The 24,156-nt window shown below is 41.9% G+C and overlaps 1 protein-coding gene across 1 annotated transcript in view; it reads right to left on the bottom strand.

The window, feature by feature from the left end:
• LOC126544018 (putative acyl-CoA synthetase YngI) overlaps positions 1 to 24,156 on the bottom strand; it is a 155,293-nt gene that overhangs the window by 8,695 nt on the left and 122,442 nt on the right. The window contains exons 10-15 of the mRNA XM_050191195.3: positions 19,110 to 19,201; positions 18,849 to 18,922; positions 16,485 to 16,592; positions 12,558 to 12,709; positions 8,829 to 8,970; positions 8,638 to 8,748 (exon numbers count right to left, since the gene is read on the bottom strand). Of these exons, the coding sequence (XP_050047152.1) occupies positions 8,638 to 8,748; positions 8,829 to 8,970; positions 12,558 to 12,709; positions 16,485 to 16,592; positions 18,849 to 18,922; positions 19,110 to 19,201 (679 nt within the window). The remainder of the gene's footprint in view (positions 1 to 8,637; positions 8,749 to 8,828; positions 8,971 to 12,557; positions 12,710 to 16,484; positions 16,593 to 18,848; positions 18,923 to 19,109; positions 19,202 to 24,156) is intronic.

Raw genomic sequence — 24,156 nt, 5'->3', positions numbered from 1 at the left:
GAGTGTAGGTGCTTAAGCATATCATACATGATTCTATGGGGCCCGGAGCAGAGCTCCGACATACTGACAAGGAAGCTTTAAGTTCTGCAATCGTAAAAGGACGATTATAAGGATCGTTTGGGGTGGATTTCCGATTCAGTGGCTTAAGTTCTTCTATTGCTTTATGCTTAAGAAAATTCTCCGAATACTGAGTGGAGCTACACACGCGCTCGAAGTGTTCACCAAGAGCATCAGCCTGGTCTTCCAACTTGTTTCCTTCTTTATCAACAAGGGGCAATGGCTGAAATTGTGTTCCCTTTAGTCTCCTCAGCCCGTTCCATACTTTTGCCTCCTGTGTGTAGGAGTTAATGCCGGACAAGAATCTCTCCCAGCTTATCTTCTTTGCTTGCCTTCGCGTCCGCCTTCCCTGCGATTTAATGTTTTTAAATTTTATCAAATTTTCTGGAGTGGGGTATCGGCGCAGTATGTCCCACGCTTTATTTTGCTTTTTCCGCGCCTCCTTGCATTCCTCATTCCACCATGGAACTCGTCTTTTGGATGAAGTACCCCTTGACTGTGGGATGAAGTTATTCGCTGCCTCGATAATAAAAGCGGTAAAATACGCTACCGCGTCATCAATACTAAAATCGGTGATAAAATCTTGTGATAGGTAGGTCGATTCCTTAAAATGCTCCCAGTCGGCAGAAGCTAGCTTCCACCGAGGCGTATATGAAGGGCATTGATGTTCTTTAATCAAGTTTAAAAGTATTAGATAATGGTCACTTCCGTATGGATTTTTAATAACACTCCACTCTAGGTAAGGGAGAAGATCTGCGGAGCCGATAGAGAGGTCTATGGAAGAATGTGAGTGGTGATACATAATATAATAAGTCGGTTCGTTTTTATTGAAGAGGCATGTTCCCGTGTTTACTAAGAAGTTTTCTACTAATCGACCTCTCGCGTCGCATCGTGGGTCTCCCCACATCGTGTGGTGAGCATTAAAATCTCCCACAAGTATGTAAGGTTCGGGAAGTTGGATAATAAGGTTGTAAAAGTCTGTTTTTTTGAGATGATGGTTCGGGGGTATATAAATAGAACAGACAGTGATTAATTTATTAAAGAGAATGGCCCGAACTGCCACTGCCTCAAGGGTCGTCTGAAGGGCAACGTGTCGGCAAGCTACAGACTTGTCCGCTATTATTGCTACTCCGCCAGAGGCGTTAGCCTCATCGCGGTCTCTTCGGAAGATGAAGTAATTGCGGAGAAAGTTTGTGTTTGTAGGTTTCATATGTGTCTCCTGAACACACAGCAACTTGGGATTGTGTTTGTGTAGTAGTTCTCTAATGTCATCGAGGTTATTTAGAAGTCCTCGTACATTCCACTGTAGTATTTGTGTCTCCATTATGCTATTTGTGTTTAGTGCTGTGTGTTTAAGACACGAGGATTAGCTCACGGGCCTTTTTCAGGCGCCGTGACGGGAGTTTTGTCTCTTTTGGAGCGGTCGAGAGTGCCTCGCCGCTCCTTAGGCGCTGGTGGCGCCGTCTTGCTGGTGGTTGTGTCCATTGCCTCTTGCGAGGCGCTGGACACGCGCTCTTCCGAGCGCTTTGTTTGGCGTGAAGGCCTTGGCACGTTGGACGAGGCCTTTGGGGTCACCTGCCCGGAGGTAGATGGCTCCTTCTGCGGGGTTGGCGTAGCAGCGCTAGCTGCAGCCGCCAGGGGGGCGGATGGTGTCACTGCCGCCTCACTGGGTGTGGGACGGTCAGCCGCTGGAGACCGTTGTGGCGCTGCCCCCTGACGTGCCACTTCGGCAAAGCTGCTCTTAGGCAGGTATGATACCCGCCTACGTGCCTCCTTGAAAGATACGTTTTCTTTGACTTTGATTGTCACAATCTCTCTTTCTCTTTTCCAGGACGGGCAGGACCGCGAGTATGCGGCATGCTCGCCATCACAGTTGACACAATGTGGAGTGTTCTGGCACGTTTCGGAGGAATGTTCTTTGTCACTGCACTTGGCACATGTCAGCCGGCCTCGACAGTTCTGTGAACTGTGGCCAAACCTTTGGCACTTAAAGCATCTAAGAGGATTGGGCACCTATGGCCTAACAAGAAGTTTGATATAACCGGCCTCGATGGACTCGGGAAGGACACTTGAGCCGAAGGTGAGTATCAGGTGTTTCGTCTTGACCTCTTTACCATCTCGCCTCATCTTAATTCGCTTAACATTTATGACATTCTGTTCACTGAAGCCCTCCAAGAGTTCAGCTTCAGTGAGCTCTAGCAAGTCGTCGTCCGAGACAACGCCGCGGGTGGTGTTCATGGTACGGTGCGGGGTTACTGTTACTTGGGTCTCCCCAAATGACACAAGTTTCGGCAGTTTTTCATACTGCTTCTGATGGTGGAGCTCCAAGAGGAGATCACCACTTGCCATTCTCGACGCCTTATATCCTGTTCCAAGAACTTCAGTCAAAGACTTCGAAACAAGGAACGGTGAAATGTTTCGCACTAGTTTGTCTGGCTTTTCCGAGTGAATCACGTGGAATCGAGGAAAGTTGTGGACTTGTCGTTCGAAAAACTGAAAGAAATCTTCGGTGCGCCCTCGTTTCCGAGGGCGATCAGGTAGTTTGGGAAAAGCATTTTCCATAAGTATAGTTGGGTTTTCGGCCGCGATGCCAACCACCCACCATGGAGCCCAACAGGGGGACGTGACAGAAGTTCCTGCAAGAGAAACCCTGCCAACGTCAGCTGTACATCGCTGCTATAACCAAATACAGCATAGCCAAGGCTGGCCAGCCACACAAGGTTAACCCTTGCCGCCGGGAAACTAGGAAGTGAGGAGAAGTGAAGAGAAGACAGGAAAGATGAAAAAGGCGAGAGAGAAAGACGAAGATTGGAGAGGAGGACAGGAAAAGGTGACTGCCGATTTCCCCCGGGTGGGTCGGTCCGGGGGTGCCGTCTACATGAAGCAGAGGCCAAAGAGGTGTGTTGCCTCCGCCGGGGGGCCTTAAAGGTCCGAACACCCGGCATCGGCTCAACCCCCAGGATCCTCCTTTCCCCGGACACGGCTAAGCCGCACACGGCTACACGCGGGAGGGTCCAACCCACGTGTGCTCGGGTACGTGGTTTCGCAACGCACCAAACGCCTGCTGACGCAGACGCCCCTGCGGGGCCTGTGAATCCATGTTTTTCCTGTACAGATACCTGAACACTCTCCCAGCCTATTTACTTTCTTCCATATTCCTCAGCCGTTCTTCATACTCAATTTTACTGCGAGCTTCCCTCACTTCAAAACTAGTCCAGCCCATATCACCCTGCACAGCTTCATTTGTAGCCTTCCCGTGAGCGCCCAATGCGAGGCGACCCACTGACCTTTGGTTCTCGTCGAGTCCTGATTGTATCCCCGATTTAAAGCAAACAACCGCATTTCCAAAAGTAAGTCCTGGAACCATTACACCTTTCCACATACGTCGGAGGACCTCGTACCTATTGTATCCCTATAGCACTCTGTGCTTCATTATGGCTGAATTTCTCTTCCTCTTCACTGTTATCGTTTTTTCCTGTGTTTCCATATATCTATTGCCTTCGTTTATACATATACCAAGGTATTTATATTCTGTTACCCAAGGTACTTCCTGGCCCTGTATCTCCACTGTCTGTTCACTGTAGTGGGAGGCATGTGCCATGCAGGTCGCTACCATTGCAGCATCAGCCTCTGGTGACAGGATGTGCTATGAACCTTGTAGGCTTATAAGTGCAATAAATCAACCTTTAGTAAAAAAATTAAAACTGATTTGTGGTCGAAAATTGGTTCTGCTCCAAGAAACAATACTGGATGAGGGGTAATATGGCATCGATGTGCTAGAGGAAAGTGCTTTTTTTTGTTCAGCCTCTGCTTTCTGGCACTCCACAAAGATGTGAACGGTCAGCCTCTCACCACACCTACCACTGAGGGGAGATTTACCATCACTCAGAAGTAAGATTGAGTATCGTATGTGTGTCCTATTTTCAGTCAACAGAACATGACATCAGCCTGTTGCGCTTTTGTTACCGAAGGCCCACTTCGTAGGTGCAGCTAAATAAAATAAAGTTTATTAGAGGTTTCACGGTCCCAAATGGATTGCCAAAGGTTTCTCAGCTTTTTGCGCAAGAAAGGCTTCAAGTCCAGAGGGGATAGCTGTGGTAGAGTTAAAGGCTCTCGTTGTTATGGATGTAGCAAGTTTGTCTGCAAGCATATTACCCCACTATGCCTCTGTGTCCTGGCACCCAACATATTATGATATGTTGGTTAGATGCCTAAATAGTGCACAGAGATGAGTAGAGGTGATTGACTACTGGATTCTTATGTTTCTGTAGAGACACTAAAGCTCTTACTACGCTTAGAGAGTCTGTAAATATGACAGCGTTTTGCAGTTTGAACGTATTTATATGTTTTAAGGCCGCGAGTAATGCATAAGCATCTGCCGTAAAGATGCTCGTCTCTGCATGCAGAGCATTGCGTTCCAAGAAGAATGGCCCGGCTGCTGCGTAGGATACGCCATTAGGCGACTTGTATGCGTCGGTATAACATTCTGGACTGGAGTACTTCGACTGGAGTTCCAGAAAGTGCATATGGATATGCAACTCTGGAGCATGATTTGTAACATCGACAAATGACATGTTGCATTCTATCAGTTGCCCCAGTCATAGTCACAACAGCATTGGTGGAGCCATCAGTGGATGCAAATGTAGTGGGACAGTCATTTCTTCGCCCAGCTTCCCCACGTGTAGTGAGAAAGGTTTTCTCATTGAAGGTTGATTTTGAAATAGTGTGGCATATTCCAAATCGTGAACGGTTTTATAACACAGGTGTTCAGCATTAGAGTGCACTTTGAGGAAATATGTGAAGCTCTATGTTCCTTGCAGGTGCAGTAACCACTCATTGGATTCCATGCATAAATTATGTATAAGACTTGTTCTGAAGCCACCTATGGCCAGGCAAATACGTAACTGGTGAACGGGATCCAAAATCTTCAATGCACTTGAAGCGGCAGAGTGATACACCGCGGAACCTTAATCCAGACATGACTGCACGAGGCTCCTGTACAGGTTCATTAAGCAACCCTTGTCACTGCCCCATGTCATATGGGCAAGAATTTTAAGAACATTCATTGGTTTCAGACATTTCACTTTTAGATACTTTATATGTGAAATGAATGTAAGTTTAAAGTTATGCATGACACTTAGAAATTTATGCTGTGTGTTCAAAGGTAAGTGCTGACCATGGAGCTGGATACAGCGCTGGGAAAAGGCCCCTCTTTCTTGCAGAGAGGACGCAGCAGCTTTTTTGGGGATTCAGCTTAAAGCTGTTCTGATTTGCCCATGCTGAGACCTTGTTCAGCCCAAACTGAATGTGTCACTCGCAGACTGCGATGTTAGACGATTTAAATCCAATCTGCACATCATTAACATATGCTGAATAAAACATACTTTGTGGAATAAACGAACGTAAAGAGTTAATTTTAACAATAAAAAGAGTAAAGCTAAGTACACCACCCTGCGGTATCCAAGTTTCCTGTGTAAATGACCTAGACAGAGCATTACCAATTCTATCATGAAAAGTACAGTGCGGGAGATAGCTTTCAATTGACCTAAGCATGTTGCCATGGATACCCATTCTCAACAGGTCTCTCATAATGCTGTAGCGTGATCTATGTCATCACAACAGCACACGTCATCTCTCATCGAAAACGCTTGTCCACCCTAGGAAGATTTTCAAGCAATAACCATAGCTCACAATGTTTAATTACAGTATTTGCCCAATTTGAACTCGCACCCTTTCTTTTTAAAAAGTAAATTGACCCGAAAATTGCTTGCACGGTGCAATCGGACATTGAACCACAACTGCCATTGTAACATTCACATGGTTTGTCGCATAACACTGATGTACTGCGCCAAAGCTGAGCTTAAAAGAATCGTGTGGCGAAGCTTATTTTAGAAAACCAGCCGCCACTGTGCAACAATTTTTCTTGCTAAAAATTCTACAAACAATTTTACAGCGCGCTAGATTTCTACTTTGTTTAGGAGCTTTAATGCCATTTCTGTTAGTTTACTACTGTGGACACATAGAAAGTCGGCGTGCGTTTGAGTCGATGGTGTGTTAGAATCAGGAAAATACAGCCAAATGAATCAGTGGTATGTTTTGGCATTTTTTCTGCGTCTTGGTTAATTCGACTTGCTGAATAATTTGATCATTTTTGTTGGTCCCATGAGGATCAAATTGACAGAAGTCAACTGTAATACCGCACCAAATAATACGCTCTCCGACATGGGCAATGCAATATAACATACAAAACAAGCTTGATTTCATGCCAATACAAAATCCTGACGCAATGAGGGCACAGCATAGCGAGCATTGTTCTGCATGGGTGGAATGCATAGCTTCAAGAGCAATAGGAACAACAAAAAGGAGGAAAAGGCCACAAAAGTGAGGAAGCAGCATTTGATTTCTAATAGCTCCATTAATACAAAGTGTATTTCAAAAACATTTCGCTCAAAAATATTTGTGAGATGTCTTTTGATACCTGACACATTCCACTTTTCATAAAATCTGTTAGAGGACACCTTTAAAGAGATACTAAAGAGAAAAAATGATCTGGGCTGTATTTGTAAACTACCCTTCTAAAATTCCAAAAGAGCGACTCTTACTATGACCAGAGCCTTAGGAAGCCAGAAAAGATGCAAAAATGAAAGGCGGGTGATGACACCGCTTTGATGTTCACACACTATCTAGCCATGATATCATGGGCTTTGATGGCATCTGCTCGGGCCTAGTTAATTTGTCATCGGTAAAGCCCAACCGCATTGTATTCTAAAGGAGCCAAAGACTGAATTTGGCAAGCTTCAAGAACCTTTACCGAGCCACAACGACGAAAGTAAAAGGGGGAAAAAAATTAAATCCATGATGTCGCATTGACTTACAGACCTTGAGGTTTCAGTGCACAATTCAAGAAGAAAACTTTGAACTCATCGTGCTCTTGCTTCCTCAAAGGTACATGTTCTGTACATATGGACACGTGTATTTTTCTTGAGACATTGAGAAGATACGTTTCTCACAAGACCTCTTTGTGTAGTAGCTGAGTTCACCGGATTTTCAAAAGTGAAACTGAAGGAATCTCACATCACAGTCTGACTTCGCTTCAAGATATAACGTGAGGTACTTTCTGATGCTGGTAATTATATGAAAGAACCTATAAACTGCATTACATTTGTGCAAATACAATAATACATCCAAGAAAACATTGTTCAGCTGCAAACACTACACAGCATAGAAAGAAAGAAAGCTAGCAACTATCACTTGCATGGGTACAACTCCTACACTCTTGAAGAATAATGTGCAAGGATCAGATGTAAGGTTGCTCTGATAAAAATGAGCTGAAACATCAACTGATGTATATAACCAAAATGTGTTGTTCTGGAACACAATGACAGGACCTTCCCTGCTATTCTGTAGGGAACTCTGTATGTGATTCATTCCCATCTAAAAGAACTTTGTATGTGATTCAGTTCCATATAAAAAAAAACTGTGCATGTGATTCATTCACATCTAAAAACACGATTAGGCATTGTTCTAACACCAGTAGCTCCTTCATTATGACACTTAAAAAGCAGAAGGCCAAAGATATTTTTGCTGCACATCAAGTGAAGGATCTACGCCACAAAAATTGTCATTAAGGGCTCTCCACAAAAATGTTAAGTGTCTCACCACTGCTTCTGAACACAGGGGAAGAGCAATTAATGCACACAGAAAACAACTACCGTATCTACTCGCATAATGATCGAACTTTTTTTTCAAGAAAATTGCCGCAAAACGCAGGGGTGCGATCATTACGCAGGTTAAATTTTCCACGAAAAGAAAGATCTTTTTCGTGAGCACATTACACGCATTGAACAGTTTCTTTCATATCAGTAATAAATAATATTGTCAATATTGGCAAGCCTGTGGCAACAACGTAGCCATGTCCATTTTGAGGGGACAGAAACAGAGATAGGCGTGCATAGCTGCCAGTGACATAGAAACGCATGGCAGGTATGCTGTGGAAATTGCGGCATTTGTCTTCACTACTATTCTAATACGGCACACTTCCACTAAGGGTGGGCGAATATCTTAGCTGTTTTACAAGCGCTGGCGTATGAATAGGGTACACTTCTAAAGTATCAGTGAAAATATGGCTACTATCGTTGCCACTCGCGATTTGTTGCGTGCCCACGAGCGCAGACGAGAAGAATCGAAAGGCGCCTTTTTTGTTGTTGCTGTTGACCACAACCATTATAAAGCCTACAAATAATAAAACCAAGGCAAGTTTGGTTGTAGCTTTCTTTTTTTCATGGAAGTGTGGAAAGTGATGAAAGGAATAAAATGGGGCATCTGCTTAGGAATGTTTGGTGCATGCAGACCACTTGGTATGTCTTGAAGAGTCGTTCGCATAGCATTCGACAGATGGTAAGTACGATCATCATTAGCTAAACTTGGCACAGAACATATCGCTGTGGCAAGTTCGGGGTGCGATCATTACACAGGAAAGAAAAAAAAATCGAATTTTGACGACAAAATTCAGGGGTGCGATCATTATGCAAGTAAACACGGCATGACAGTAGGAGAAGCAAAGGTGACATGCGCACATACCTTGCCTTTGCAGTACTGCTGAAGCTCAGCATCAGTTACCTTGGATTCTGGCTTAAGCAACACCCAGGCACAAAGTTCTTCACCCATCCGCAAATCTGGCACTCCAATTACCTGCCATGTTTCACACCAATGTAAATGCTGCATGCACCAAGCAATGAAGATTCAAAGTGATGAAAATGAAAACATCATACATGGCATTCATCAACAGCAGGGTGGGTGTTGAGAACTTCTTCAATCTCAAGTGGATAAATGTTCTCTCCTCCTCTGATGACCATATCCTTCAGACGCCCGATGATACTCAGGTAGCCATCTTCATCCATTTTGCCCAGGTCTCTGTAAACCATGAAAATTGATAAAATTACCACTTACAACAGATACAGAAAAAAATTGTTCTCAAAGATGCCTGCATTAGTCCTAAGCATCATGAAAAAAAAAGTCTTTTTTCAAGTTCACACCTAATCACCATGACTAACATGGTGAATAAAAAAAAGAGACATTTGGTCAAACATGACTTTGTGTTCATGTAGGGATGTTTAACGGGACACTAAAGTGAAAAATTATTTCTTCTGCATCAGTAAATTAGCGTTCTAACACAAAAAACACCACTCTTACAATGATAAGACGTTTGGTAAGCCGGAAAAAGCGCAAGAGCGAAATACGGGTGGCGACGCCTACTTAAGTTCCCGCACCTGGGGGCTGTGACGTCTTGGAGTTTGATGGTATCTTCTAGGGCCTGCTAATTATATATAGCGGTACACACTGACTACATTGTGTTCTAAAGGAACCAAATATTAAACATGGCAAGTTTCGGGAACCTTTATTCAGCCAACGCAGCCCAAATGCGAAAACATACTTTGGAATCCCTGACGTCGTGCTGAGGTACCGGCGCTGCGGTTTCGGCGCGAAATTCAAATACTAATACTTGGACCTTTATTTTCTCATCTAATAATCAAACTATTTTTTTGAAATGACTGCCTGCAGGGTTCTCAAACAATGCTTCATTAGTCTAAACTGATTTATTGTGTCGCTTTAGTGTCCCTTTAAGCTGACATGTACAAAAAGTTCCTAAAGATATAACAGGCGAGAAATTTGAGTGAGTACTTCAAGATAACTTTAGCCGCATTGCTGTACATATAAGATGCTGCAAAATTTTCAGTTAGACAATAGTGAAGATTCAAGGTAATTAACTTTTTAACTGTACAATATCGGTGCTGCATCATAACGGGAAATGTAGTGCTTTCCGAGCGCACTCCATGCCAATTTTCAGATTTACAAAATTGCAAAGCTACTAGCTGCTTCTGGCCTGACAAATTCCAATTTATCTGATGTGCCAAAGTGAAATGAATGTAGAATCTCATTAATTCAAACTTCAAGGGGACTGCAAATTTATTAGAATAAAACGGAGTTAGAACCAATAGAGAGCTGCTTTGAATATAGCACTCAACACCCAATCAATTGGGTGAAAAAAATCAATTGTGTGATTGAAAAATCTTATCTTTCCTCCATCAGCATGATTACATGTGCTGCAAAAAGTATAGGTTCCATATCAAGTCCAAGTGTGATAAGAAAGAAAATCCACAGCCAATATATACAAAGTTTTCCAGCAGTGCCTGCCTGAAGTAATTAAATATAAAAAATTTGACATAAAATGATAATTCACTTTTTAATCAATCACTTCAGCTTCCATATTGCTATTGCAGAACCAAAACTAGATGGTCAAAACATGTTCACTCAGTAGTAGCTTTGACAATAGCACCAGTTTTAAAATGACTTCATCCCCAAAATCAGATATGAAATAGACTGGTTCTCCACATTGCTTTGTCCCACATTGGCCAAAGAAGGGTTTTTCGAAAAATGATGAGCAGATTCATCTTGCCACAAGTTTGGGGATGGTCATCTACAAACTAGTGCTAGTCTCAGGATTCCTATTAAGTGGAACACCGAAAGGCATAAACACAAGATAGGCTTTAATTTCCTTATTGTAATATGTGCACTAAATCAATTTTAAAGTTTAGCAAAATAGGCAATTAACTATTTTATTTACAATTATTGTATTAACTTGTTTGTTGCAAGTAAAACGACCAGTATGTGTGTGTATATCTTTACTAAGCTATAAAGAAACAGCACAATACACAATTAACAGTGTGATCACCTAAAAAAATTGTGTGCAGTAACAGGCACATGCAGGTGCTGTTGGGGGCATCCAGAAAAGAAGTTTTAATGTTTCAATAAATTTTTGAATGTAGCAGAAAATCAGGAAAAAAAAAAACGTATTTATATTGCTTGATAGAGTGGTGCATAGACCGTTTTTCCAGATTTGAATGATCCTTTTCTAGCAGTTTGTTATATTGCAGCGCAAGGTTTTGTATGCCGGTATCATGCTAATCTGGCACCAGTGACTGAAAGCAGGATGTCACTTTTGTGTTGTAACATAGCATGCGCCATCTACATTTGTAAAAAGAAAATAAATATAAGCAGCTGCATGACTACACGACAAAGGGAGCCACCTGAGCCTTGCCACCCCCTCCTAGAAGAATATTGTCCATCCCTTGCAAGGTTGGTGTAACCCACGAAAAAAGGGTACAAAAGAAGGGGAAGGACCATGCAACAGGTAGCCGTTGCTGTGGGCAGGAGCTGTCATGTGTCCTGGCTCGTTCCCTGAGCATTTGCTCTCACTCATGCCTGCTCGTGCCATCTTGGCTGAGGCCTGTGACAGTTACCTGCTGTCCTCGTTGATGCGAAGGTTTCGAGGTGGCGCCTGGACTACGTAGTTGTGCTCTGCTCTTACAGTCCAGCTTACGGCTTTCAGTCATTTTCTTGAGTTCGCAATACTACTACAATATGTGATGATATCCCACACCAGAGAGCAGCTGATTTATCTAGAAACTGGCAACAAATTTAAGAAATTGTGAAGTGTTGATTTCTGAAAATTGGTTGGTGTACGCTTTGCATCATTTATGCCATAATAAGTGACAGTGGCATTATAGTCTTCATGGCGTACATTGCACTGCCCCCCCCCCCCCCCCTTCCCCTGCTATGAAATGCCTGTGCCATGCCTTACCATACCATCACTTGTGATGTCTGGTCCATATAGACTACACACAAGTGTTGGTGAATCTCTGCTATAACCAGCTTAGTGTGCTGAAACTGGATTAATATGCCATGAACTTGACACTTGGGGGGAATTGGTACTAGAGCCGCCACCTTCAGTTTCGAATCGCAAAATGAAAATTGCTCCTATAGGAAATTCATGCCAATGGAAGTGTGTTCTGCACAATGTTCCATGTCTCAAAGAAACTGAAGGAGTTTCTAGCAAGACAGTGGTTAGCCAATGATGCTGCAGTCCAGGCAGAGGTAGTACCCTGGTTTTAATCACTGGTACCTGATTACGTAGCATGACATTGTTACACAAAACTTGGTGCTGTGATATGATAAATTCCTAAAAAAGGATGGTTCACATTTGCAAAAATAGTCAATAAATTACCTCATCTGACAATACAAACACTGTCTTTTTCTGACTTTGTGCCTCATTTAAAAATTAATTAGAACTTACTTTGTAGATGTGTCACATTCTAGTGTGCCATGATGCAGGGGCGAAGTCTGCCCAATGCTTTTCATGTTTTTTTCCCATTCAAGCGAAGTACCACAAGGACAGCCATTTTAATAGTTGTAACTTTTGAATTTTCAATAACTTTTAAATTTCTTCAGTTGCTATTCAATGCTGAAAGTGTTGTCGTTTCAGAGTTGATAACTCACTAGTTAATGACTAATAAAACATTTAGGCAATAGAACAAATAGAACTGAAACTGCAAGGTACAAATTACAAAAAATATTTGCAGGCTTGGTTGCTGTTGAGGATCATGTAGACCCAGTTTTCTATTTTCAGATACCCAGATGTATAAAAAACTGGTGCAGCATACCCAGTCTTATACCATCCAGAAGGTCCTTTGACTTCTTTAGTCTTTGCTTCATCATTGTAGTAGCCAATAAAGATGTTATGACCTCGAACCCACACCTCTCCAGGTTCATTGATGGCAGTCTCCCTGCCCGTGACAGGATCTGCGATCTTTACCTGCAATTGCAAGTTGACAGAGTGATGTCAGTTGTAGCATAAGGCTTTGAAGTTTGAAATTTTATTTAGTCAGTTGTACAAGTTAGTCGTACAATTACAAAGGAAACATTTTGTTGCAAATTGCAATGTCTAAATCCAGTGTAGCTTTCACTCAAGAATAGTGAGACAAGAGCCTCAAAATACAGTTCAGACAAAAAAGATAAAACTACTAGCTTTGACTAACAATATGCCAAACTTTATATGCGACAGGCAGGATGCACGTAGGTCATTTGTAGTCCATCAAATCTACTGCCAAACCAATCAAGTGCAGATAAATGATCGGCCTGATAACTGCAGTGGAGTACTATAACTAATTGCAATCATACAGGAAAGGTGCCGGCTTGTGACTTGCTTTTAATAAAACAGACACATGGGTCAGGCAAGCCAGCACCCAATCCATCTGGTTCTTGTCTTGTGCCATCCAACTGCACTGCAATCATTGAATTGAATATCAACTAACTTGTCCAGTGATAAGAATTGCTGATAATCAGCTTGTGAGCAGAGGAAAGTCCAACACTACAGGAATATGTTTCAAAAGCTGCAAGCAAGGTTGGACAGACAATCTACCTAGGTAGCGAAAATTCCGATAGTCACTTGTATTTCATAATTTCATTTCATAATTTATTTATTGGTAAAAATACAGAAAAAATTACATTTGCGTGGTATAGACCCATAGTCGAAGACTGTCTAAAATAATCTTGTATTTGATGTGTAAGGTATTAATTAGCCTGATAAGAGTTTATATTAGTCTAGTACAATTTTCTATTAGTTTATCACTCCAATAGGAATTTGCATTGGGTACGTGTTAGTGCCTGTACAGTGTGATGGTGCTTGCTGATAGACTTATTGAAATATGTATCAAGTTCACCATCAATTAAGACTGTACTAGGTAATGCTTTTTGGCCTTGCAAGTTGTAGTAGCAGACTAAGGTCATGCATATGTGTGTTGAAATTTGTAGTGGCATTGGAATTAAATAATAGTTGCATTTGATGGGGCTCAATATGTCAGTTAGCTCCAATAGGACCCAATTGGAAGTCACAATTAACAATGGACCTAATCCATATTTCTATTAGTCTACCAGAAAGCATCACCCCACTGTATAGCCACTAATACAAGTTACCTATAAGCTAGCATATGTACCCTATGCAAATTCCTATTGTACTGATAAGAAAGTAATAAAGAATTGTACTAGAATAATGTCAACTTCTATCAGACAAATACATATATTATACATCACATACAAGAATTGATTAGACTAGTACAAATGTCCATTGGAATTTTCGCTAGGGCTGGTTGAGTAATGCACACGAAAAAAAAAAGAAACTTAGATAATAATAATTAAATCAGAATTTGAGTTCTCAGCTACGAGATTTCTGTAGAATCTATATGATTTAGGTGCACAGCAGCATTTAGATTTTTCGTTAAGTTAAAAATCAGCGGTCAAACTTTACTTATTTGTCTTGAACCACTGGCACTACTTGGTAACACAAATTTTGCTTACATATATATGGGGTGATGAAAATTAAGCTTTACAGATTTCTTAAAGTTAAAATGTAAGTTATGTGACCAGGGGATAAGCTATGTAGCCAGGGTGTGATGCAACAGCCACATCATAAAGGAGAGAAGCTTTGTGCTGATCCTCAAGACCGTGCATGCATAATACATACGAACAGAGATGACAATTTACAAGTGTATTTCTCCAAACATGGGCGTAGACGAATTCTAACAAATGAAATTGTGTAAGAATACGACCGCCTCTAAGCTTTCAATGCAAACCTGCCCACTTACTGCAGTCGAAAAAAATTCTACTGACCGATTTTAGTTAAGTAGGTGGCTGACCTGAAGAAAACAAAGTAAATCCAAGAATCTGGTAAGTATAATTCACCTGTCCATTAACATATAAGTGTGCTTCAGAGATGCCTGTGGGTGGACATTATATATTCAGGTTTTATGTAGGAAGTTAATACTAGTATAACAATTAAAATAATCATTACCTGCATACTTAGTCAGCATACAAGGGTCGTTTAAGCCAATTTGCTTGTAGTTTCATATAAGTTTTGTGTATGTATGCACAAATATATCTGCAAAGATAGTGACCGACCCAACAGCACACAGCAGCCAGGCAGCCATGTGAAACCCGGGAAAGTAGGCAAACAAAGCTTCACATTGAATATAATTTTTCTCCAGAACAACCTGTACTTGGGATCAGCCAATATTGTAGAATGTTCAAGAATCGATTTATATCTAAATACACTGAGGAACCGGATGTAACTATGTGTGTGCTTCTTTTTTCCCTTGTATTCATTGTATAATGATGCATGCAACTGTAAATAATGCAGTGTTTCTGCTGTATCACAATGCCCATGAGATGGTATATGTTGCATTTACATTTTGCCAATGATAACTGTGTATGCCCGCTCCTGCTTAAGGCCTGGTACCCAGGCTAGCAGTACGAAGTAAATAGATAAAATAATTAATCTCGCCATCCCTGTGCTGCTCGAGAAGCTGCTCTGAATCAAAAAATACTTATATAATTCATAAAAACCTTTCCCTACTAAACCAAGCATGCTTCGCATTACGTAGATTTCAACTGGAGTTGAGTCGGCTTAATTTTTTTGTTAATCAAAACCATGCAAAGTAACAGACAATAATTCCAGAGAAAGCATAGGGGAAGTTAACTGCTATGCTTAATTGAAATGTAGATTGAAACGTAGAAATAATAAGGCAGAGGGAAATGAAAGTAGACGAAAAGATAACCTGCTGCAGGGAGGGAAAAAACCCACATCCTTCACATTACACATGTGGTGCTTTGCCAACTGAGGGGTGTTGAAAGCAGCTAAGCTGTAGAGGAAAAAAATTACTACACGATTTTGAAGGTTTTGTGGAAGCGGACTCCACCAGAATGCTGTGTGGCCATTGTCACTGGCCTTTGTGACACACAGTACAGATAAATGGGTGCAATGTGCCACTTGGATGCTGGTAAGGCCATCGAATTTTATAATTGCTGTGAATTTGCCCCTGCACTCCACATTGTCCAGAGCCTGTTGTCACTTCGCCTGTGTATGTTTAGGGAACAGTGCGGGTAGCAGAAAAGTTCCCACATTCCTCGTCAAAGGGCTAATTTCGCCCTAAATAGTTGGGAAAATAGCATGACGCAATTGGTAACATTCTGAGCCAGCAATCTTTCCTATCTTTCTATTTCTGATAGTGTTCCGGGCAGTCTGAATAGAAAGAGAGACACAGAGGTGTGCATGCCATATCCTAGGTGACTCAATCAGGTCACTGATTCTCTGGCTTGTTGCACTATGTTGTGGGGTGGTTTGGGAAAGTGACTGTGTTAGAAAACCGAGCTCTCGGCTCCCCACGAGTGTTCTGGACATAGGAGTCGTGCTCTGCACTTTCAGCTCTGCCAAGCTTTATGCATCAGACCTAATGTTTACCTGTACGTAATTGCCTGTAAATACTTTGTATACATGTATATAAAGTCTCGTTATCTTCTGAGTGTAATGGGATGCCATAGGCAACACATCTCTTATGGCAAGAAGTAACGAAGGTGGGGACAGTCAGTGAAGACAGCAGCTTCGCCCCTAAGAAAGCTGTGTCAGAGTGAGAAAAAAGCAAAGTAAGAGAGGAGAAACATTAGCTTACTATTTCAATCATCTTTTTCAGCAAGAAACATAATTTGTGCCAAAATCTTCTCTTAAACAGCACATCATATTTTCTCATCTAGCATACCTCTACGTAGCCTACAGGTCTCCCAACAGTTGTCTCTTGCTTGCTCTCAGGATCTCTTTCAGTCACCAGAGTAGCTACTGTTGTTGTCTCTGTAGCTCCATAGCCAACCTGCAAATAAATATATTATGTCAGAAATCACTGAGCACTGTTTCACACAAACCAAAAGAAACACATGAATGAAAGCAAATGTAACTGCTTACTAAATGCACCAAAACACTTTCGGAAATACAGTGAACCTTTGTTAAACTGTAGTTTGGCCGGAGCTTGGAAGAAGTACATACTAAACGGTAGTACTGTTTAACCGAAATAGCATGAGATCGCCCGCTTACCTGTCGAAAACGGAACTCAGAAAGAATGCGATGAAAGGGGAAAAAACATGCAGTATTTATTCACTTCGCGCGACAAAAGTGTTATTTTCGTTTGATGCCATGGCGGCCTAGCACGACGACAGCCGCCTCAAACTTACTTGAAGCTGCGTGCCAGCTTTTCAGCTAGCTTTTCAGCTAGCTTTTCAGCCAGCGCCCTCTTCTCGGCAAACACTCGCATGGCAGATTCCTCATTGGCGTTACGTATTCTCTGTGCACGCGCGCAGTAGTGCGGCAGAAGTCCCGGGGCGCCTTTTTCATTGCCGGGTGCCGGAGTTTGGAATAGAGTTACGCTATCGCACCCCTGTTCTCGTCGTGACAATTGCATTCATGAGGCTGACGTAACGCGCAGCTTCTACCACTGTCGGGCCTGAATCGCCCGTGCTGTCGCTTTCCGTGTCGTCCTCATCACTGTCGCTAGTCGACACTTCGGCAACAACAGAGGCAACGATGGCGAAAAGTCGAACCTCGTAGCCGACATCTCTTCGCGGTCGCAGCAGCGCTGCTGACCAACTTCGCATTCCAAATGCCACACACCGTAGTCAACAGCAGATCCCTGTCGTGTGCCAGCGCCGACTTTTTCGTGTCACGTTCGATAGAATGGACGATGTCAAATTTTTCTTCTATGCTGAGCACCCGGCATCTTTTTTATCAGAGCTTCGGCATGACGCGAGTCCTCGCTAGCATGACACCACAACGCTCTCTGGTACGGCGTTGAAATGATGTTGATGTTAATGTGGCTTCACGTGCAAATGCACACGGCATTTGGAGGCCGTTGTTTCGATCTCTGAGGCTTGTTGTTCTGCCGGGCCGCCCGATGAAGACTACACACTGCCGTGTTTGCTCGACGAAAAGTGGAAACGCTATGTTTTAACCGATGCGTGCACAATAAGCTGGTACGGTTTATGCGGATACAAAACACATTTTGTTCAATGGCTGCTGAGTCGGGGATTTGACTTTACTACTTTTAAAACGAAACTACTGTTTAAGCGGGTACGGTTTAACGAGGTTTTACTGTATTTAAAGGCACAGTCTCCACCCTATGCTGTATGGTTCAATGAGACCTGCAAATTTCCACATGGTGTCAGGGACTTTGAGCTGCATTTGATCAGTTGTTATTTTCATATGCAACATACTGCTAGAAGTGGATGTGACGCTTTTCTTTTTCTCACATAGATTTTACAGCGAAGCTGTTAGTTTCTCGGTGGTTGGCATTTTTTCGTGTTATCACAAAAAGTTATCAAGTTATCACCATCAGCAATGGCTCAAGCAAACAAAAATGAAATGGGTCATCCCCCTCATATTGCAGAGGCTACAAGCATTCAGCAAAGTGAAGCGAACAGTGCATACATTCCCTGTAATCATGCATACAACGTACAGAACAGTGTACATTTCAATAAAGAAGAAGCTCAAAACAAGCATTTATCATCATCAGCAACTGCTGATACTTCCGTAAGCAAGCAAATATGCAATGGTTCATACCCTCATAAGCAATGGCTCATACCCCGGTAAGCAAGCAAGAAATGCAATGGCTCATACACTCGTAAGGCAGAGGCAACAAGCGCTCAGCAAAATGAAGCAAACAGTGCATACATTCATTGAAATCACCCATAGAACACACAGAAGAGAATGTTTCAATAAAGAACAAGCTCAAAACAAGCATCCGAACCATCAATAATGCATTGCATAACTCCCTCAGCAGTTGTGGTGGGTTTGCAACAGCTACGCTGGACATCCACTTTGGCAAGGCTGGGATGGCAAGTCAGTTTTTTTCCATATTAAATACTTCTGCAAAATTTTTTCAGTTCTACACAGCAATATTTGGCCACAACAATTAATCACAATTACGATGTAACACACAATCAAAGTCTGCACTATGTTCTGTATAAGAAATATTCAGATCTCCATTGCAATAAATAGATCATATCTTGCCATTAAATCTGTCAGACTTCCACATATACTATTCTGATTATTCTAATTACCTTATGTACGTACTCACCCAGACGTCGGCTTTGAACTTTTCCCTGGCCAACCTTCTCATCTCTGGTGTCACCGCATTGCCTCCCATTACAACTGTGAGAATGGCAAAGAAAAAAAAAACAAATGAACGAAAGAAAGGAAGAAAACAAATTTACTGAGCAGTCATTGTACTCTTTGCGAATCTGGACGATAATCTAGATAACATAAATGATCCTGCAACACGCATACACAACAATAATGTGCTGCAACACATGCCTGTCATAAAAAAAAATGCACACACCTCTGTTTAGGCAGGAAAGATCAAAGCTCCTGAACTCTGGATGATTTATCATGTCTGCAATCATGGTTGGTGCTCCAGCAACCTGTGAACACCTAAAAGACAAAGTAGATATAATACTATAAAGCAGCACATGAAAAAAAAGAAAAGGAGAGGATTTGGGTATGTATATTATTTCAAGCTAATGGCAATGAACGAACTAAAAAAAAAAACTGCGGAAAAAACTGAAAGGACTCCGGTGGCATGGCTATCGCTTATCAGAGATGGCAACGTGTCCTTTCCGCATGCCACCATGGAAGGTGGCGATGCACTGTGAAGCTGATGCTGTGAGCAGCAGCCACTCACTTCATCCCGGTCGATAGCGCATGAGCGCAGTCACATCTTTTAAAGGGAAGCTTTCTCTGCCCCCACCGCGTCAAATGTGCACAATGCCCTTGGAGCTCCCTGGATGTCACCATATTAGCCTCTTGACACATTAATTAAAGCACACGCACTGCAGGGTCAAGGCGACACTACGGAAGCGGTCGACCGTCCAATCAACACTTCTGTGCCCGCTGCGGTAGCTTTGCGGCTATGGCATTGCTAGACACCGTGGATTTGATCCCGACCGCGGCAGCCGCATTTTGATGGAGCCAAAATAGAAAATGCATGTGCACTTAGATTTTGGGACACGTTAAAGGACATCACGGTGTCAAAATTAATCCAGAGACTGCCACTGCAGCATGCCTCATAATCCGATTGTGGTTTTGGAACGTACAGCCCCATAACACAGTTGCAATTTTAATACTTCTGCCACAATGCGATGTGCCATGTGAGGTAATGACAATACTCAACCCTCTCAGTGGTTATGAAGTATGGCGCACCGCAATGCCTCAAGCAAGCACCTCTCCCTTTGTGTTCTGTGTACTACGCAGACAAACAGCAGTGGTGCACGCAAGGTAACATTTAACATCAACTCACCACTCTTGTGTGAGACTAAACATTGAAGAAATTAAGCTTTCGTCATCAACATCACCGCTAATTATCACCAATCAAAGCAATCAGCACAGAAAGCTTCGCTTACACCTATTCCCACAATGCATGGGATCTGCAGAATTTTTGTTTCTTTTACATTTTGTGGGTTTTCTTTAAATGTGAAAAAAAAAAAGCACCATGCAGCAGGCATGTTGCCACTAAAAAGTGAAACAGTTGTTTTTAAACCCTCTATATACAACATAATGAAACGCACTTGGCCCTAAAGTATATATTAATTTTTTTTTCATAGCTTTAGTTCATTAACTAATCAAGGGGAATATTAAAAAAAATACTCTGAGGAGTGCCACATGATAGCAAACAATATGTCATTGGTTTCACCCAGCTATGGCTTGCTGCATTTTTATAAAATCCTTGGCTAAAGTTACGTGAAACAACCAGTATGACATGCATACGTGTGCTAGATGATAAAAAATGGGGGTATACATGCTGTGCAAATGCAACTTACTGCCCTACAGAGCAACTCGGAGGTAGGTTGTTATAGGCCTAGTTCATGAATTAAATAATAATTAACAAGCTATTAAAGTATCAACTTAATTAACCCTTTCAGTGTCACTGACATATGGTACGTTTCCACATTTTAATGTGGTAGCGTTAAGGACCCCGTGTTGCAAAAATCCGGTTGTTGGCACCAGATGTCGTTTTACGAAAAATCATTGTGAACCACAACCATGCAGGCACTCCGTGTCGTGCTGAGGCGTTAGTGAACTAAATTAATTCCTCAAAGTGAAATGCGTCTGAAAAATCGTAAAGTACGACTTAAACACAACCTAAAGACATGATAGTGTCAGATTGTAATTTGAATACAACAGATGACAAAATTTTGTTATGCGGAAACTTAAACACAAACCCCTTTTCCGGCATTTCTACCATTCACAGAGTGGCGCAGCCCGCTTAGCTCCTTGCGACAACACCCTCCAGATGGTGCTCACCTCTGCGCATGCACAAGAAAGCTTTGGCTGCTGGGAAACGTGACAAGCAGTCAAGGATATTGCAATGCTATCGCGTTCCACTTTTAAAGGTGAAACTTAAGCATCCTCAAAATTATTTTGTCCCAGCATGTCCCCCCCCCCCCCCCCCCCCTAACGTACCCATACATTCTCTTCACTCTAGTGAGGATCATATCAAGAGTGCACTTGCCATTATTCATGTCATTTTCCCCCCTTCTGAATAACTGGAAACGAGCAAAATGCAAGGCTACAAGTTGTCTTGGGAAGGTTACAATGGGAAGACAACTTTCACTACCACTGAATGAAAGTTGTGTTTTGATTGGAAGCAGTGTAAGCTTTTGCTGGGTGAACGAAATGTGAGAAAGTCTCTTGTTTTTTTGTCTGCTTTTATTTTGTATTTTTCAGTTGAATAAGTTTTATTTATCCGCCTCAATTTTCAGAATTCTTTTTGCATTTACCTTGGGATAACACAGGGAATGCACCGTAATGCAGAACTTTGCATGTAAAATATGGTCACAGAGCCCCTTTAAATGCAAAGCCTTTAAGAGACAAGTTAGAGCCTATTTTGAGACTATATCTAGGGGTCTTCATTTTTATGGAAAATGCTATCATTCCAAAATTTTGCACTTTGAACAAAATTTATGGTAAATTAGTTTAAACCAGATTTTTCCTGAAGTTTGCCATTTTCGTAAAGGATGGTAATAAATGCAGGTGTCATAAAAAAAAGAACACTTCTTACCTTTGTGAGCAATCGGTGAAGATATAGCATATTTAAGATAATATCATTATGTAGTTATGGTATACGGCTTCTACTCGCTTAACATTCAAGCTAAAACCAGTATATATATAAAAATATATATTCAGCTTCCAGGCTTGAGCAAACGAAATACTGTTGTGTTTTTATTAGTCCCTCTAAGAGGAATACAGCAATGGCCCATTGTATCACATTTCCTGCACATAGCACATATGTAAAAAGCGGTAATGAGCTTTGAAGCAAATTAGGGCAGTGCTGATGTTGATCTGCATTGCAAACAGTAGTTGTGACGTTGAGAGCATGTTTACCCAAATAAATTACATTCAAAGAATGCTGGCAGATTTGTTTAGTTGGTATTCCACTAGTATTGCTGCAAGAATGTATACAGTCAAATGTCCATATAAAGAATCACACGGGACCACCGAAAATAATTTGTTATTCTGAAAGGTCTTATAGTGAAAGCCCAAAATTAAACATTCTGCCCATCAACCCATCAGTTCATAAGTTGTCCCTGTTTGAGCTATCCATGACACGGAAACTGAATAATGATCGTTATCTGAAAAGTTCGGTATTCTGAAGTTTGTAGTACTGAAATATTTTTACATTGAAACCATAAGAAGTCAGCTGGGGATTTCTAAAAAGTTCGTTAATCTGAAAAGTTTGTTGATGTGGTGTTCGTAGTAATGAGATTTCACTGTATTTGGACGCAGTAAAACAGGATGACAATGAACAAGGATGGAATGCTCGGCAGGTATAGGATGAACACAAAAATGCTCCCAATGAGTATGATAATGTATGTTAACAAAGGCTTGTAAGATAAGGAAAAGCACCACACCTCCTGCGAAGCATGTCCGTGCGCACTAGTTGTACTTTTTCCTTTGTCAAAAAAGTGCAGGGATTAAAATTAAAAAAAAAAAATGAATTGCCAAACCCATCTTTATTGTTCATTTTTATTTCTGTAGTTTCTTTTAAATAAATTAATAATGCCTGACAACGAGGCTTTGTAAAGATCAGTTCATCATGTGATATCCGATCAGCTCTCCTTGCCATTACATGGTCCTGTGAGTGATTTCGCTTGATTAAAGAAGTCCTGAACCACCCCTTGGGCTTGGTCAAAAAACACAGTCCACGAATACCATACACTGCTGTGAACATCTCAGCTAAATTTTGCAGTTGTGTCTCGCACATGGAGCTCGCAAGCAGTGTGTGAAGGCACCTTTTTTTCAGCACTCTTAAGTCTTCTCCCCATTGTTTTCGGGCTGCCATTTTTCATCATATAGCAGATTCCCATATGCGGCTGCTATTGGCCAATAGCTGATATCAATTAAGAAGGGTGTATGGATCAGTGCAGTTCTGCCTAGTGTTACTACAGTAGACTCCCTTTAAGACGAACTCGAAGGGACCATGAAAATTTGTTCATCTTATCAGAAGTTCATCTTGTCAGAAGAATTGACAAAATGACCAGGTGCATCCAAATATATTACTTCAATCTGGTAAATGAAGGAGACTAACAACGGCGAAAAAATAACATAAAAAGCATTTATTTAGCTGAACATAATAGCAAACTGTCTTTAAGAGGTGCCCCTTCTCGGTTTCATCCAGCCTGTGATGGATGTTTGTTGCTTTTGTGCAAATCGGCGAGCAGCCACAAACGATGTCATCTCACCTAATTAGCTTAAAGGGCCCCTGGAATGGTTCGGAAAAATTTTGTAGACGCGTAGGATGCAGCTAAAGTTAATCATTCGCACCACAATTTGTGTGAAGCGTATCATATTAGGAGAGCTACGGACGATTACAAGTTACCCTCCTCCATAGTTATGCATTTTCTCCCCAACTCATTCACCGAGTGATCAGGGCTAAGCTCCGCCTTCACTGGCTCTGCGTCATGATGGCACATCATGTCGTCTACTTCCGGTTCTCTAGGAGCGAGCATGCGAAGCCTCTCTAACCTCTCCGCCAGCTGCTTGGCAGTCAACCCCAAGCAACAGCTATGAAGCAGGGTGCGTTGTGAGCATTCTGTCGCAGCGCCAAAAGTGTCTGGTATTCCGGTAACCGCAGGAGAGCTGGGCATATCGATGGATGGGTGGAGGCATAAACTCAAGCTGATGAAGGAACTTTAGTGTAGGCGTACGTGAGCTGCCTGATCGGTCTGCACGGTCCAGCCACCAGTTGGTGCAGAGCTTAACCAGCCAAACAGAGAGCTAATATTGTTCTAACCAAGTGTAAAACATTTTAAGCATTTACAAAAACAATCTGTTAATGATTATGCTCCTGCGAAAAATTTACGCCAGCAGCAAAGAAGAATGTTTGGTTG

The sequence above is a fragment of the Dermacentor andersoni genome, chromosome 1 (genome assembly GCF_023375885.2).
Source record: "Dermacentor andersoni chromosome 1, qqDerAnde1_hic_scaffold, whole genome shotgun sequence".
Taxonomy (NCBI): domain Eukaryota; kingdom Metazoa; phylum Arthropoda; class Arachnida; order Ixodida; family Ixodidae; genus Dermacentor; species Dermacentor andersoni.
This window is presented reverse-complemented; position numbering and strand designations above follow the sequence as displayed.